We start from the raw sequence: 17,018 nt of genomic DNA, 5'->3' as shown, positions 1-17,018 counted from the left end.
AGAATTGATATTTTTGTTACATTATTTTTTTTTGGTAACAGATATGTCCCATTTTTCTCCCAGATTCTTTCACTTTCCTACAAAATGATTTGATTTTGTTCTTTATAAACATTATTCATATATGTAAAGGAGTTTATTCCTACATGTTTATTTTTACTGCTATGTGAAAATATACTTTTCCTTTTTTTTTACAGAGTGCTTAGTTGGTACATAGGTATTATTGATTTTGTATATTTAATTTTGAAACATCTATCTTGTGTACTCATATATTCAACTGGTTTTTCAGCTTTCTTAGGTAAAGACTAAAAGTAATGAAAAATTTGTTTCTTTTGGAACAATATGCTCTTAAGTTTTCATTTAATCTTATTTTAGAATTGAAATAATGAAGATAATATATACAAGTCACAAAGTCGTAGCACATTCTATTCATTAGAATAAATCAAATGAAACATCAGTAAATGTTAATGTAACAACCATCTTTTTATCATTGTCTTTTTGGATTTAAGGAACATGCAAATTTCACAATATTTTAATATATTTGTACTTAAAGATTATGTAAAATTATTTTCAATGCAAAGCTTAAAATACATTTTCATTTTTGAATACTATTTTTATTCAATAACTTAAATATACTATTTTCAATGTAGTCATTTTTACTATAAAAAAGTATGTGTCCTATTTAGATATAATTACTTGTAGTTCATTATTTTTTATAGTTCTTAAATGCTCTAGTCAATCAGTTCACACCCACTGAAGAAATGAAATATTCTTATTAATAATTGCTGAGAGCATGGCTATTGCATGTCTTTTATTCCCCGCACTTCCTGCAGCTAGAGAAGAACATTGGAAAATAGTATTTCTGTTCCTTCCTAAATATACCAGTAATTGAGATGGCCAAGTGAGTGTTTAAGCCTGGACTCACTTGTGAATTTGCAATGGGTATGTTTTCCAAGATGTGATTTAATGTTTAAATATAAACTCAAGCTCCTTAAAATGATTGGTTTAAATGTTGGTTTTAAAGAGCATCAGTAATAGTAGCAGTAGGGTAGATACATGCATATTGCTTTTTGATTGAAAGAGCTTTGTAGTTTTAATTGTGGAACTCATGCTCTCTCTGTAATTCTGTGACTATACACTTTGCCTAGTCAAACTTATGAATGTGCCAATCACATTATCATCGTACCATCTAGGGTATTATCTTTGCAGTTATGACAGTTGTAAGATGAAAGCTTAGAATTGCTGTTCTCTTGTGAATTACTTACATGGAATTTTTTTGTAATATTTGTTCAGCATGTTATATGTGAAATCATCCAGCTATAAGATGTTATTCTTGAGAGTGCATATAGTACACATCGATAGTTTCCTCTGGTTATCTAGCAGATAAATTCATTGTGGATTTTTTTAACTTGTGAGTTCTAGGATCCTTCTTGTTTGCAGCTTGGAGTTACTGAAAATGAAATTGAGTCTTTCCATTTAGAGTGATGATGAAGATAATTGGTATTTGTATGTAATAAATGGATTTATATTTAAGTAAATGAAATAATTGCCTTCCCACAGCTGAATGTGTTATACTCATTGGTATTTGTTGAACTAAACATTTTGGTTTCTATTAGGAACTGAAGAATTCTCACCATGTTAATAAGTTTGGGAGTTTTATAAACTTTGACATTGTAAATTATCTAGGGAGTCATGGACTACTTTGTATATGTGGCAGAAAAGTTTTTAAAAATTTAAAATGTTTTTTAAAAGGTTGTATACACTTCTAAAATATTATGAAGGATCAAGTAGGTCTTGGTATTTTTATTTTCTAGAATGTTCTAAAGGGTCTGGAAAAGAGAAAAGCTGATTTAAATACCATCACAGAGAGTAGTGCTGCCCTACAAAACTTGATTGAGGGCAGCCAGCCTATTTTAGAAGAGAGGCTTTGTGTCCTTAATGCTGGGTGGAGCCGAGTTCGTACCTGGACTGAAGATTGGTGCAATACCTTGATGGTATGTCTCAGGAAAAATTAATGATGAAATCTCCTCTCTTCTAGTTATTTTTAAAATGTATACAATGCTGATTAAATGTCAACTATTTACTGTGTGTCACAGTAATGTTTTGCTTGTGAATTAATTTCATTAGACTACATTTTATTTTTCTTTGAAAAGGTAATAACTAGAATTTACGATGTTTCCACAATATTCATAATCTATCTAGAAAGAGGTACTTTCATGCTTTAGTGAATGCACCTTGTTTCATTTTAATGATATCATACCGTATTTAATTTTCATACTGTCAGAAGCTGTTTATACATATACTCCTTGTAGTGTCTGAGTAATCCATACTGCTTAAGAGCACAGGCTGTAGCATCTGGTGGCCTAGTTAAAAATTTCCACTACTAGCTCAGTAACATTGGTCAAGTTGCTTAAACACTCTCTAAACCTCAGTTGTCTAATTTGTAAAATGGACATTATTATATCTACCTCATACAGTTTTGCAGTGATTGATTATGAGCCTTAAACATGTAGTACTCTTAAATAACTAAATGCAAAACAACCAATTTTAGATATTGCTATGATTATAATTGTTAAGTATTGTATATGTGTTAGTCTTTGGTTTTATTACTACTCTGTCAGTTGTCTTGTGGAAATAGTGACCATTTAATTTAATTTTTTAATTTTTTTAAGATGGAGTCTTGCTCTGTCACCCCGGCTGGAGTGCATTGGTGCAATTTCGGCTTACTGCAACCTCCGCCTCTCGGGTTCAAACAATTCTCTGCCACATCTTCCTGAGTAGCTGGGATTACAGATGCCACCACACCTGGCTATTTTTTTTTTTTTTAACTTTTAGTAGAGATGGGGTTTCACCATGTTGGCCAGGCTGGTCTTGAACTCTTGACTTCGCGATCCACCTGCCTCGGCCTCCCAAAGTGCTGGGATTATAGGCGAGAGCCACTGTGCCCAACCCATTTAATTTTTATAGTGGTTTTATGTTCCTCTGATACCAATTGAGAATATATGGCCACCCCACCTTCCCCTGCTAAGGAAGGCATTGTTATTTATAACGTTTTTTTTTAAATTTCAAAATATCTGAGATAGGACTTTTATCAAATGTTTAGAATTAGTAGGTAATGGCTAGAGACATCAAAAAACATATTTTGTGTTTGCATATTTATTTAAATCCTTCAGGATGTGTAGGGCAGTGAAGAGCATGGGCTTAGGTCTTGATCTCTAATAGATTTAGATCCACAATCCATGACTTATTATCTGTACAACCTTAGCTAAGTTACGTAATGTTACTAAGCTTAAATTTATATATATAGAGAATGAGAACAAAGGTATATACCTAATAGAGTTGTTAAATATTGAATGTAATAGTGGATATTAAATTCTTGGCTCATAGAATATGCTCTTTAAATATTTTATATGTTAATTTTTGTTATTACTAGCTTTATTTCACATTCTTTTGGCCCTTATTTCTGTATTCTTCAGTCTGTATGTTTCAAACTCTCTATTTAAGAAGTATCTTTCTGTTACTGTTAGAACGTTTGATTTACCTGCTTAATAGGGGTAAACAGTCTGGTGCTCATCAGTTCTTCCTAGCTAGAATCAGACCACTGTTGTTATTTTATCATGTCATTTATTAGCTCACATTTTCTTTTTCTTTTTTTTTAAACGTTTATTTTAAGTTTAGGGATAGGTACAAGTGCTGCAAGTGCAGGTTTGTTTTCTTTCTTTCTTTTTTTAAATCATTTATTAGTGTACTTTTTTTTTTTTTTGCCTGGGTCTCACTCTGTCACCCATGCTGGGGTACAGTGGTATGATCATGGCTCACTGCAACTTTGACCTCCCGAGGCTCAGGTGATCCTTCTGCCTCAGCCTCTCAAGTAGCTGGGACTACAGGCAGGTGCCACCACAGCCGGCTAATTTTTGTGTTTTTTTTGTAGAGGGGGTTTTGCCGTGTTGCCCAGGCTGGTATTGAATTCCTGAGCTCAAATGATCCTCCCACTTGGACCTTCCAAAGTTCTAGATTACAGGCGTAAGCCACCACACCCAGCCTACGTTTTGTGTTTCCAACTATTTTTCATATTATAGATTAAAACTTTCTTTCTTTTTAAAAACTGTTACTGTCTGAGCTTTTTCCAGTTTCTTTTATCCAACTAAATATAATTCCTAAATGTTAGTTTCATCATAAGCTTCCTTAACCTTTTTGGTCACATTCTGATTTCTTGCCTTAGACCAACTGCTTTTCCCAGTCATAATCTGCTTAACTCTTCCTTCTGTTGAAATCTGTCAAGAGCATTTCATGTCCTGCTTCAGGACATCTTGCTATGGTCTGTGCCAGGTGTAATATTAAGGGCTGGTGATTATGAGGTAAGGACACAGAGGCAGTGTCCTTTGAGCTGAGAATATAGAATCTCTTTCTTTTTATATATTCATTATTTTTATTATTACTTCCTTGAGTTTTTTAAAAAATATGATTGACAGGGGCAAATCAGATCAGTTTTAACGTAAGAATGAGGAATAGGAGATGAATTGCATTGAAATTGAAAAAGAAACTTTCACCTTTTATTTGACTTCAACTTTCAATTGTGCTGAGGTCTAAATCAAATAAATTTAAAAAGATGTTAAGCACCATACATGTGCATTTTTAGGAATGAGATTTATTCACTGAAGAGCTCTTCAGAAAGGTGAAAATGCTTCTTTAAATTCATGATACGGTTTGCTCTTTGAAAGTCTTTTAACTCTCTTTTAAGATTATCATCTTAAATATTTCACATGGGTATGTAAGCATTTTATTAATTCCTTTGTAGAACCACCAGAACCAGCTAGAAATATTTGATGGAAATGTGGCTCACATAAGTACCTGGCTTTATCAAGCTGAAGCTCTGTTGGATGAAATTGAAAAGAAACCAGCAAGTAAAAGGGAAGAAATTGTAAAGGTAGCAAACACAGAGGCATCAGTAACATTTTGGGAGTGGAATGTTTTGTTGTCATGCTTTCTCTTGTGAAATGCTCTTAACGCTTTCATTCCTCCCATGCACTAAATTCATTAACATTTATTTCTATGGGAGAATCTGAGACAATAAGAGACAAACTTGATTAAGATTGAAAGACCAGTAAGAGATTACAGCACAGTCAGAGTAAGAGCTATTCACATAAGATGCCAATGAGTCTTGCTTACTTCTGTATTCACCACTGAGTGCTGCTTACCTCTGTATTCTCCAGTGAGTCTTACTTTGATATTCTTCAGTGAGTCTTACGTGAACAGCTCTTACCTGGTTGATTATGCTGAAATCTCTTACTGGGGATCCCAGATATTTATTTAAATTACCTTTAATTCTGTATAGGCATCACAATCATGTTTGGGTTTGATTTTTCTCATGAAATAATTTTTGTTTTCTTATAATTAGCGTTTAGTATCTGAGCTGGATGATGCCAACCTCCAGGTTGAAAATGTCCGCGATCAAGCTGTTATTTTGATGAATGCCCGAGGAAGCTCAAGCAGGGAGCTTGTAGAACCAAAGTTAGCTGAGCTGAATAGGAACTTCGAAAAGGTGTCTCAACATATCAAAAGTGCCAAAGTGAGTAATTACGTATTTAGAGTAAACCACTTTTTTTTCTATGGGCATGTATCTAAGTGGTAGTTATATAGTATATACATCAACAATTTTTATTTTATGATTTTGATTTTATTGTTTTCTCACTCTTATTACCCAGGCTGGAAGGCAGTGGCATGATCTCAACTGAAACCTCGGCCTTCTGGGTGCAAGCTGTTCTCCTGCCTCAGCCTCCCAAATTGCTGGGATTATGGGTGCCCACCATCACGCCCAGCTGATTTTTGTACTTTCTCAGTAGAGATGGGGTTTCACCATCTTGGCCAGGCTGGTCTTGAGCTCCTGATCTCAAATAATCCACCCGCTTTGGCCTCCCAAAATGCTGGGATTACAGGATGAGCAACTGCACCTGGCCAACAATTTTTAAATTAAAATATTTTAAATTACTTTTTCTTTGAATGAAGCATTTGTCCTTATTTATTTGTGATTGTGCATAAGAAGAAGAGAAAACAAGCAATAGTATTGAAAATAACGTATTTGAGAAAAGGTTTCAAAGACTCAATCAAAGTTATGCCTATGAAATGCTGAAACTAATCCCAAGCCAGGGATGAATATTAAATCCATTATTTTATAGTCATACTCTATATATGTGTTCACACTGCACGCACTTACAGAACTTGTTGGGTTTCGCATGTTGACAAATCTAAAAGTTACAGATAATTTCACAATTTAAACCTAATGTAGGAAAGTACTACTTGATTTTATAAATTGTAAAAAGAGCTTTATACATTTGACAGAGAGGGTAACAAATAGGAGCTTTATGAGAGAGTGCTAGTTTAGGCAACACCAGATGGTACTTACCTGCATTTGGCTTATTAAAATTGTTTTACTGCATTTTAGTTAAATAAATACAAATATTTTTTATATAGCTATTACCTGACAAGATGGCATTGAGAAATATACACTTGTTTGTGTATGAAAATCCAGGGGGAATTCTACTAAAGAAACTTAACTGGGAGACATTCTGTGAGGTGTCCCTGCCCTGGGTGTTCTTCCTTTCTGTGGCTTGGAAAGAATAGTTTCTGGGTCATGGCCATAGTTTCCTGCTATGCTCACATGTGGTTTCTAAATCTACCCTACAACACTCCAGATAGCCACAATGAATTGTGACACTACCTCATATCCCTGGCTAGAGTCTGAAGAGAATGGGTAATTCAGAGAAGTCTAAATTGGTAAAAATCATTGCCATATAAATGAATGAAATTAAAGTCAATTACAAAAATGCTAGTTTCTCTCTTGACATCCCATCTCTCTGATTAATGATGGAAAGTCAAGTTATGAATCTATTTTCAGAGAACTCTTTTTCTTCTACAGTTGCTAATTGCTCAGGAACCATTATCGTACCAATGTTTGGTCACCACTGAAACATTTGAAACTGGTGTGCCTTTCTCTGACTTGGAAAAATTGGTAAATGACATAGAAAATATGTTAAAAGTTGTGGAAAAACACTTGGAATCCAGTGATGAAGATGAAAAGGTTGGTTCAAGGAGATTTCAAAACTATGTGTTTCCATTTTTCCTCTGTATTAATTTTATTTTTACATCAGTGATGTTTACCCATATAATCTGTCAAACATGGTGAAACAGATTCAAATATGAATTTTTAATGTGTCAATGTAAGAATCACATGATTCATGCTTAAAAGGAAAATACACACTTTCTGAGCTAAAGATAATTCTTAGTATTGTCTATCTAATGTTTGCTAAACTCTCTTTGGGATATTTTATCTTCAAATATAAAATGTCTTTAAAAAATAAATTTTTTGATCATTCAGATTAACGTATCTTGACTTACACTATATGTTAAATAGGTTAGTTTTCCTTCTTAGGAGCTGATAGGAAGTGACCCTATGCTTTTTTTTTTTTTTGAGTAATTTTTTTTTTCCTTTTTAACATTCAGATGGTTGAGGAGAGAGCCCAGATTGAGGAAGTTCTACAAAGAGGAGAACAAATGTTATATCAACCTATGGAAGATAATAAAAAAGAAAAGATCCGTTTGCAATTATTACTTTTGCATACAAGATACAACAAAATTAAGGTATCATGACTGGAGAGTCTCTGTTGCATTTAAACACCTTACTTAACTCTTGCCATTCAGATGTGTGATGTTGCATTACAAATGTTTTAAAACACAGCAGTTGGAATATCATCTCCTCCTTTCTAGTGTGTGTTATTAGATGTGTTCATATTTTTGGATGGCACAGAACTCAAAATAGAAATGTAAAACCTTATTGTTGGCCATCTCTTTTGTTTTTCTGATTATGTATCAAACCTAAAAGAGATCTATCTGTTTCAGAAGTGGCTTCGTCCAGTTCTGTATTTTATTTGTGAAGGTCTTGGCTATGTTAAAAAAAAAATTCTAGTTTAAAAATAGCTAAATTTGTGAAACTGATGCAATATGATTTATATTCTAGCAAAGATTCACTACCAGCTCTTTTTTTTATTTCTTTACATTTCTATTTTTTTTAAAGATGGGGATCTCACTATGTTTCCTGGGCTGATCTTGAACTCCTGGGCTCAAGTGATGCTCCTGTGTCAGCCTCCTAAGCTTCTGGGACTACAGGTGTGGGCCACTGTACCCAGCTCCAGCTCTTTTTAAAATTGCAATCTTTCTAGTTGTATTTTAAGTGTGCTCTTTTTCCCTGGGGTCTGTTATTCTGTAGTTCCTTCTAGAACAATTTTTATTTGGTGACTTTGGAAATTAAGTAGATTGATGATGGTACTGTATTTTTACTGTATCTTTTCTATGTTTAGATATGTTTAGATACACAAATACTTACAACTGTGTTTCGGAATCACTGGTAGTATCCAGTGCAATAACATGCTGTAAAGTTTTAGCCTAGGAGCAACTGACTGTAGCACACAGCCTGTGTGTGCAGGAGGCTGCACCATCTAGGTTTGTGTAAGCGTACTCTATGATGTTTGCATGACAGCGAAATGACCTAAAGACACATATCTCAGAACACGTCCCTGTTATTAAGCAATGCATGACTATACTTTAAAACTAGCTATTCTCTCAAGGCCGAAGCCTCAACATCCTTTGTAAGTATTTCATGTTCCTCACAGATCTTCTCACATCACACTGAGTAGTATTAAAACCATTGGGTCTGTATGAAGCAAGATGTAGCTCTGAACCTGAAATTAGATATTGCTCTACCAGCTGCTTGTTTTATGACCATGAGAAAGTGACTTAGCTTGCTTTACTTCACTATCCCTTCCACAATTTAGACTTCACGATTTTCTCCCATGAGCTATTATATCCCATGAACATATATTCTTATGTCTGATTTTTCTCACTCTGGCACATCCTTCATTATCTTCCTCAGAGTTATTCTCTCCAAAGTCATGGCTGATCATGTCATTACTTCATCCAAGAAACTGCTTAGGAAAATATTGAAAAAAAAACAGAAAAAGCTTTAAATGCCAGGCTTGTCAATATAACGACATAGAGTCTTCAGTCTGACCCCTGGCTCCTGATGTCTTTGATTTGCTGTCATTTCCCATGTAGTAGAGCTACACTGGTTTTCTTTTTTTTCTTTTTTTTTAATTGCATTTTAGGTTTTGGGGTACATGTGAAGAACATGCAAGATTGTTACATAGGTACACACATGGCAGTGTGGTTTGCTGTCTTCCGTCCCCTCACCTGTATCTGTCATTTCTCCCCATGCTATCTCTTCCCACCTCCCCACCCCCCCCGTCCCTCCCCCATTTCCCAACGGACCCCAGTGTGTAGTGTTCCCCTCCCTGTGTCCATGTGTTCTCATTGTTCAACACCCACCTATGAGTAAGAATATACGGTGTTTGATTTTCTGCTCTTGTGTCAGTTTGCTGAGAATGATGGTTTCCAGGTTCATCCTTGTCCCTACAAAGGATGTGAACTCATCGTTTTTGATGGCTGCATAATATTCCATGGTGTATATGTACCACATTTTCCCTATCCAGTCTATCATCGTTGGGCATTTGGGTTGGTTCCAGGTCTTTGCTATTGTAAACAGTGCTGCAGTGAGCATTCATGTGCACGTGTCCTTATAGTAGAATGATTTATAATCCTTTGGATATATACCCAGTAATGGGATTGCTGGGTCAAATGGGATTTCTATTTTTAGGTCCTTGAGGAATCGCCACACTGTCTTCCACAATGGTTGAATTAATTTACATTCCCACCAACAGTGTAAAAGTGTTCCTATTTCTCCACATCCTCTCTAGCATCTGTTGTTTCCAGATTTTTTAATGATCGCCATTCTAACTGGTGTGAGATGGTATCTCAATGTGGTTTTGATTTGCATTTCTCTGATGACCAGTGATGATGAGCATTTTTTCATATGTTTGTTGGCCTCCTGTATGTCTTCTTTTGTAAAGTATCTGTTCATATCCTTCGTCCATTTTTGAATGGGCTTGTTTGTTTTTTTCTTGTAGATCTGCTTTAGTTCTTTGTAAATTCTGGATATCAGCCCCTTGTCAGATGGGTAGACTGCAAAAATTTTTTTCCCATTCTGTTGGTTGCCGATTCACTCTACTGACTGTTTCTTTTGCCGTGCAGAAGCTGTGGAGTTTCATTAGGTCCCATTTGTCTATCTTGGCTTTTGTTGCCCTTGCTTTTGGCGTTTTGGTCATGAAGTCCTTGCCTACACCTATGTCCTGAATGGTTTTGCCTAGATTTTCTTCTAGGGTTTTTATGATGTTAGGTCTGATGTTTAAGTCTTTAATCCATCTGGAGTTAATTTTGGTGTAAGGTGTCAGGAAGGGGTCCAGTTTCTGCTTTCTGCACATGGCTAGCCAGTTTTCCCAACACCATTTATTAAACAGGGAGTCCTTTCCCCATTGCTTGTTTTTGTCAGGTTTGTCGAAGATCAGATGGTTGTGGGTATGTTGTATTTCCTGTGAGGCCTCTGTTCTGTTCCATTGGTCTATATCTCTGTTTTGGTACCAGTACCATGCTGTTTTGATTACTGTAGCCTTGTAGTATAGTTTGAAGTCCGGTAGTGGCTACACTGGTTTTCTTTACATTTTCCTAAACATATCATATGCCTTAGCACATCTGGGAACTTTCTAGTTTGATTCCCGTTCCTTGGAGTGAGTTTTGTCTTTTTAGCTTAGCTGAAAAATGTATTATCTTTTAAGACTCCATTCCATTTTTATTTCTAACTCCAGTCAGATTTCATTATAGTTCTCTGTTTTATTGTGACTTTTTAAAGTATCTTTCTTCCCTCGTACTTCTCCAAAGATTCAGGCCATATCTTTTTCATCTTTGAGTCCCAAATCAGAAATTATTACTGGCACAAAATAGAAATAAGTTTTAAGCTTTTAATACATAAATAAATTTGTTTGTTAAAAGTACTAATATAAACTATACACCCTAATTTCATTCAGGCTTTACTAGCATTGGTAGGTCAAGTATGATACGTACTTCAAATCTATAGTTTTCAAATTGATATGATGCTTAACTGTGAACATTAGAATTACTTTGGGCTTTAAAAAAATTACAGTGCCCAAATCTGACTCCTGAACCAGTTAATTCAGAATCTTTCAGGTTGGACCTAGGTGTGGGCATTTACAAAAACAAAATAAAACACAAACATTTGTAGACGATTTTAACGTGCAATTAAGATTGAGAAGCACTAGTTTACTGAACTCATCGTCTTATTTGAAATATATGTTAAGTAACCTTTTCCAATTTGTTTACTACATTACTGTTTTTAAGTTATGTATAAGCACTTTATAAAAATATTAACCACTTGTCATATTTTCTATAAAATATTACCTTATTGATACTTATCTTCTAATTATTTTGCCTTTAGGATGCAACCATTTAAAATTTTTGTTTAGCCAAAGGTGACTATATTTTTTATTAATAATTTTTTGAGGGCCTTTTGGGGGGATCTAAAATTTTTTATCCCTATAGAAGTTGATAAATATTCAATTCTGTTTAGTTCCAGGTTTTTCCTATGGTTTGGTAAAAACAAAACTTACAAATGTTATAAACACTCACTTAAAAAACTCTTTAATCTGGACTTTGCTATATGATATGAGCTACATCATGTAACACTGTCTCATTTCAGAACTGACCTCTAATATATTTGTATTTCTGTGTCCTAGGAGAATTCTTTAAAAATAAAATTGTCCAGAAGTAAAGCTCCGGTCAGATAGTGCGGACATTTTTTTTAGTCCTAGGGCATTTTGATTGATCACTCTCTTGGGGAAAATAATTCTATTTTGGGAATACAGAAAGCACATGTTTAAATCTTGAACTGCCTTGCTGCTTCTGCAAGAGTGTGGAGGTTCAGAAAAATTCTCAATTGTCTTACAGTCTGAAAAGAAAAAGAGACAGTCTTAATGAATGTGAATTTTTTAAACTTGAAACTTTATGATACCTACTGGCCTTCCTAGTTTATCCTAAAGCCTCAGGTACATATGGTCTTGCAGAATGACAGTCTGTTATGCAACTGAAGAAGCAGCACAGGAACTCGCTAGTCTTGTTGTAGTTGCTAAGGTATAAAAGTGACTCCCAACACTTATCCAACAGAGCAGATTAAAAAACAACTGTGGGCCGGGCTCGGCGGCTCACGCCTGTAATCCCAGCACCTTGGGAGGCCGAGGTGGGCGGATCACAAGGTCAAGAGATCGAGAGCATCCTGACCAACATGGTGAAACCCTGTCTCTACTAAAAGAATACAAAAATTAGCTTGGCGTGGTGGTGCGCGCCTGTAGTCTTAGCTACCCGGGAGGCTGAGGAAGGAGAATTGCTTGAACCTGGGAGGCAGAGGTTGCAATGAGCCATGTTCACACCACTGCCCTCCAGCCTGGCGCCTGGTGACAAAGTGAGACTCTGTCTCAAAAACAAAAAACAAAACAAAACAAAAACCCACAACTGTGGCATGTATTATCTAGTGGTGCTAAATGAAGAATGTACTACAAAGTTAAGTGCCCTACAAGCATAATAAAGTAGTTTGATGTCTGGAGTTTTTCTGTTTTTTTTTAAAAAACAGATGACCTTTCAGCCAAATCTTGGTTAATAGATGGGAAGATAAGAAGGAAAATGGGTCCCAGTTTCCTATTTTACTTTTTGGACATGATTACTACACCTAGAAATACTTTCATTGGGCTATTTTCTTTTCCTTATAGTTAAGAGGAAGAACAGTTGAGCCTAGTGTTTTGTGGTCTTTCAAAAAAATGGGCTTGTTTCAAATGACAAATTTGAAAAAATTATTTTAAATTGTTTCTTTACTTAAAAAATACTTAACATCTTTTTATTCATAACTGGTTCCTGGGTAGGTATGTTATTTATTTCGGCATCCTTTTATATTTGCTTGAAACATAATTTGCTTCCTTAGACCTCTGGGTAAATATCTAGAAATGCTTTCTGACCAAAATTTGAACATGTAGTATGAGGATAATAAAATTAATCTTGGAGACAAGGGTAATTAGTGTTAAAGTAAAGAAATCTGTAGACCTGCTTCTAACCTGGCTATCCAGAACTGCCCATCAATTGATGGAAGGGGTAGTTTAACAAATTCTAGGAGGCAATAATGCAGTCCTCTAGGTTCAATACCATGTTATCCACTCGATGATTTTAGTCATGAGTCTTGAATTCATTTAGAGATTATATTGTAACTATTTTCAAGATCACAAACTGAATGAACAATGCATTTGTGATCATTTTAACTATCCTCTTGAATTTATAGATGATTATCAATTTTTAGAAGTTCAACATGGGAGAAGAGAAAGTGTCAAGGAAGGTACCTTAATTCATGAGCAGCTGTACTTTGGCCCTTTGCAAATGGTAATAGACAGCATTTATTAAATTGTGGCCATCTAGGAGTAAAGGATTTGAACTCCTGAAGGACTGGTGGTCCATTCCGGGAAGCACTTTCTTGTTTAGAAAGCTCTGAGAAGAGGGCTGGGCATGGTGGCTCACACCTGTCATCCTAGTACTTTGGGAGGCCTAGATCAGCTGATCACTTGAGGTCAGGAGTTCGAGACCAGCCTGGTCAACGTGGTAAAACCCCATCTCTACTAAAAATACAAACGTTAGCTGGGCACGGTGGTGCATACCTGTAATCCCAGCTACTCAGGAGGCTGAGGCAGGAGAATTGCTTGAACCTGGGAAGTAGAGGTTGCAGTGAGCCGAGATCACACCATTCCAATCCAGCCTAGGAGACAGAGCAAGACTCTGTCAACACCCACCCCACACACCACCCCTCCACACAAAATAAAAAATGAAAAAGAAAGCTCTGAGAAGAGGATCCAGAAAATCTATATTAGAGCGAATGAGTAGTCCATAGAACCTTGAGTCTGTCTAAATATGGCACTTCATGATCTATTTTCTCATGTAGGATATTCCTGCTCTGTAATATTATTCTCAGAAGTTAAGATTACATATAGAATTACCTAGGTATTATTTTAATCAACCCCCTTTTTGCATTTCATGTTGTGTTATGGAAACATGTTTAACTCGCTTGTATTTTTAGCAGTGAGGCCCAATTTTAAAATTGTGATACTTTTAAAAGGGTGAAATCATAATGGTATCAAAATGTTTTATTTCCTACAAAACTTTATGATTGGGGACATATTCATGTTCCTTCGCAACTCGAGAAAGGAATTCTTATGTTTTCTGATTGCTAACTGAGTTTAGATGACATAGATCTTAAAGCCTGTCAAATTATTAACATACTTATACTGTTTAATAGCATGCTACAGATGAAAATTAGAATATAGATTGTTAAAGGTTTCTGTTGCAAGTTAGGTTTATAATATAAAACATTAAAACTAAGTTTAAAAAATATGGCACATGATATTGCATTTCTTCACACAGTAGTCTTGTATTTTCTCAATGTGTTATTATTTGTTTTGGGGATATTTTAAGATATATGCATTATTTTGCTTTTTACTGTTTTTGTAGGCAATCCCTATTCAACAGAGGAAAATTGGTCAACTTGCTTCTGGAATGAGATCATCACTTCTTCCTACAGATTATCTGGTTGAAATTAACAAAATTTTACTTTGCATGGATGATGTTGAATTATCGCTTAATATTCCAGAGCTCAACACTGCTGTCTATGAAGACTTCTCTTTTCAGGAAGACTCTCTGAAGGTAGATCTCCAGGCACTGTGTTTGAATGTCCACAGTTAATGCAGAAGCAGGAAATTTGTTCTTGTGCCTACTTAGATGGTCTATGTGTTTTACAATTTGTGCCAGGGAGTTAATAATGTGTATGACTAGTAAAGCTTTCATATATTTTCCAAGAAAATATAATACATTTTGAATTTTTAAAAACTGAGTATGGATTAAGTGTGCACAGTTATTTCCAACATCAGAGCCTTTGTTTAAAATTAAACACAGACACAGACCACCTTTCTGTCTTATAAATTAGATTGTCAGTTGATGTTAATTGTCAGTATTTGTGAGGCAATTTATAATGATTTAAAATTGGCCAGTTGTTGAGGTATGGAGTGGCATCTTGATTGTAAGTTAGTTAAACTTTTAAATTCTAGCAATGCATTTTCATGTAACTTGATGGCATTTGTATATAAAGTCACAATAAAGTCATTGATAATATGGATTTGATGGTGCATTCCTGTCATTTAAGCATTATTAGACATTTGAAAATATTAATATTTCTAGCTTAAAATGCCTTATTAACTATAGAGAATGTTATTGAAGCTTTTCATGTGTCCTGTACATATGCTACTATTGTGAGGACTTTTTTCTTGCCATGAGTATATTATGTAGCAGGTTTCACACACTTTGGCCAATATAGGGTATCATTTTTTTAAAAAGTTCCCAGTTTTCATGAGCAACAATGGATATGCCTCATTATTACTTTAAATGAGTGTTGTACAATATAAATTCCTGTCTTCTGTGATTCCTTTTTTGTTACTTTGCTGGATTTTGTTAATCTATGACAATGTATTTTTAGAATATCAAAGACCAACTGGACAAACTTGGAGAGCAGATTGCAGTCATTCATGAAAAACAGCCAGATGTCATCCTTGAAGCCTCTGGACCTGAAGCCATTCAGATCAGAGATGCACTTACTCAACTGAATGCAAAATGGGACAGAATTAATAGAATGTATGGTGATCAGAAAGGGTATGTGTAAATGAAATTAAAATTTAATTTTTATAAAATGCCTGCTAGTTCATGGGCCATGAAAAAGGTCATGTGTACATTGAGATTAATGAGAATATGTTTCATATCCTTGTAGTTTGCCTTGTTTTTTTTTTTTTTTTTTTTTTTCCCCTTTCTTTTTCTCTTGAGATAGAGCCTTGCTCTGTCACCCAGGTTGGAGTGCGGTAGTGCGATCTCAGCTCACTGCAACCTCTGCCACCTGGGTTCAAGTGATTCTCCTGCCTCAGCCTCCCAAGTAGCTGGGATTACAGGCACACACCACCAAGGCTGGCTAATTTTTGTATTTTTAGTAGAGATGGGGTTTCATCATGTTGGCCAGGCTGTTCTCAAAACTCCTGACCTCAGGTGATCCTTCTGCCTGGGCCTCCCAAAGTGCTGAGATTACAGGTGTGAGCCACCGCACCCAGTTTAATAAATTGTGATGAATATAGTTATTTAAAGGAGGAATGTGATCATGTACAGATGACCATTTATAACATAATATCTTGATAATATAGATGCACTTCTAATTTTTAGTGTCTATATAGCATCCATTCTCTTTAAAAAATTAAAGAAAATTTTCATTAATATTCACTTTGTCTGCACATTTGATGATTAATGTGAGTGAAGAACAGAGGCAGCTCCAGCTAATTAGAATCCATAAATAACACCAAACCCTTTTTAGTAACCTTCTGTTTAAATAAATGCTTTTGAGCCTTCTTCTTACTAGATTTTGACCAGGCCTACTAATAGAAATGAAAACGGGTAGGTTTTTGTCAGTAGCTGTAGATGTAATGGAAAGGCAAATAAGTTGTGAAATAACCCAACAGAAAGTGCTGTGTAAGAGGAAGGGCAGCACAGAATAACACACTGGGTGACTTGAGAGGCAAACACACACAAACTAGGCATCGTATTCCTCATCTGTTTTTTTTTTTTTTTTTTTTTTTTTTTTTGTATTTCAGCCCACATACTTTATGTGACTAACGAATCCTTGAAAAGATAGCTTTTAGTGGCCTTTGGTATATTTCTTTGTATGGCTTTTACAAATTTTTTCTTTGTTCATTTAGAGAACATTATTTTACATTTATCTTTATCCATACTTTTATTTCATTAGGCTTGATCATTAAATGAAGACAAATTTCTTTAAAAATAGTGACATTTTAAACCTCTGTATAATACAGATATAATATCATGATATTGATTAGTATACCCCTGCCAACAGTATTTGTAAAAATGCTCTTCTTCTTGAGCCCTTACTAACATTGACAGGTGTTTTTAAAATTATTTTTAAAAAATTTGCCAATTTTATAGTG

At 35.0% G+C, this 17,018-nt stretch overlaps 1 protein-coding gene across 12 annotated transcripts in view; it reads left to right on the top strand.

The window, feature by feature from the left end:
• Nucleotides 1–17,018, top strand: part of UTRN (utrophin) — a 589,012-nt gene that overhangs the window by 233,133 nt on the left and 338,861 nt on the right. For all 12 annotated transcript variants that reach the window (XM_074397323.1, XM_074397322.1, XM_074397326.1 and 9 more), the window contains 7 exons: nt 1,812–1,991; nt 4,796–4,924; nt 5,396–5,566; nt 6,914–7,075; nt 7,498–7,635; nt 14,497–14,688; nt 15,515–15,687. In XM_074397323.1, the coding sequence (XP_074253424.1) occupies nt 1,812–1,991; nt 4,796–4,924; nt 5,396–5,566; nt 6,914–7,075; nt 7,498–7,635; nt 14,497–14,688; nt 15,515–15,687 (1,145 nt within the window). The remainder of the gene's footprint in view (nt 1–1,811; nt 1,992–4,795; nt 4,925–5,395; nt 5,567–6,913; nt 7,076–7,497; nt 7,636–14,496; nt 14,689–15,514; nt 15,688–17,018) is intronic.

This window comes from Saimiri boliviensis, chromosome 4 (genome assembly GCF_048565385.1).
Source record: "Saimiri boliviensis isolate mSaiBol1 chromosome 4, mSaiBol1.pri, whole genome shotgun sequence".
NCBI classification, from domain to species: domain Eukaryota; kingdom Metazoa; phylum Chordata; class Mammalia; order Primates; family Cebidae; genus Saimiri; species Saimiri boliviensis.
This window is presented reverse-complemented; position numbering and strand designations above follow the sequence as displayed.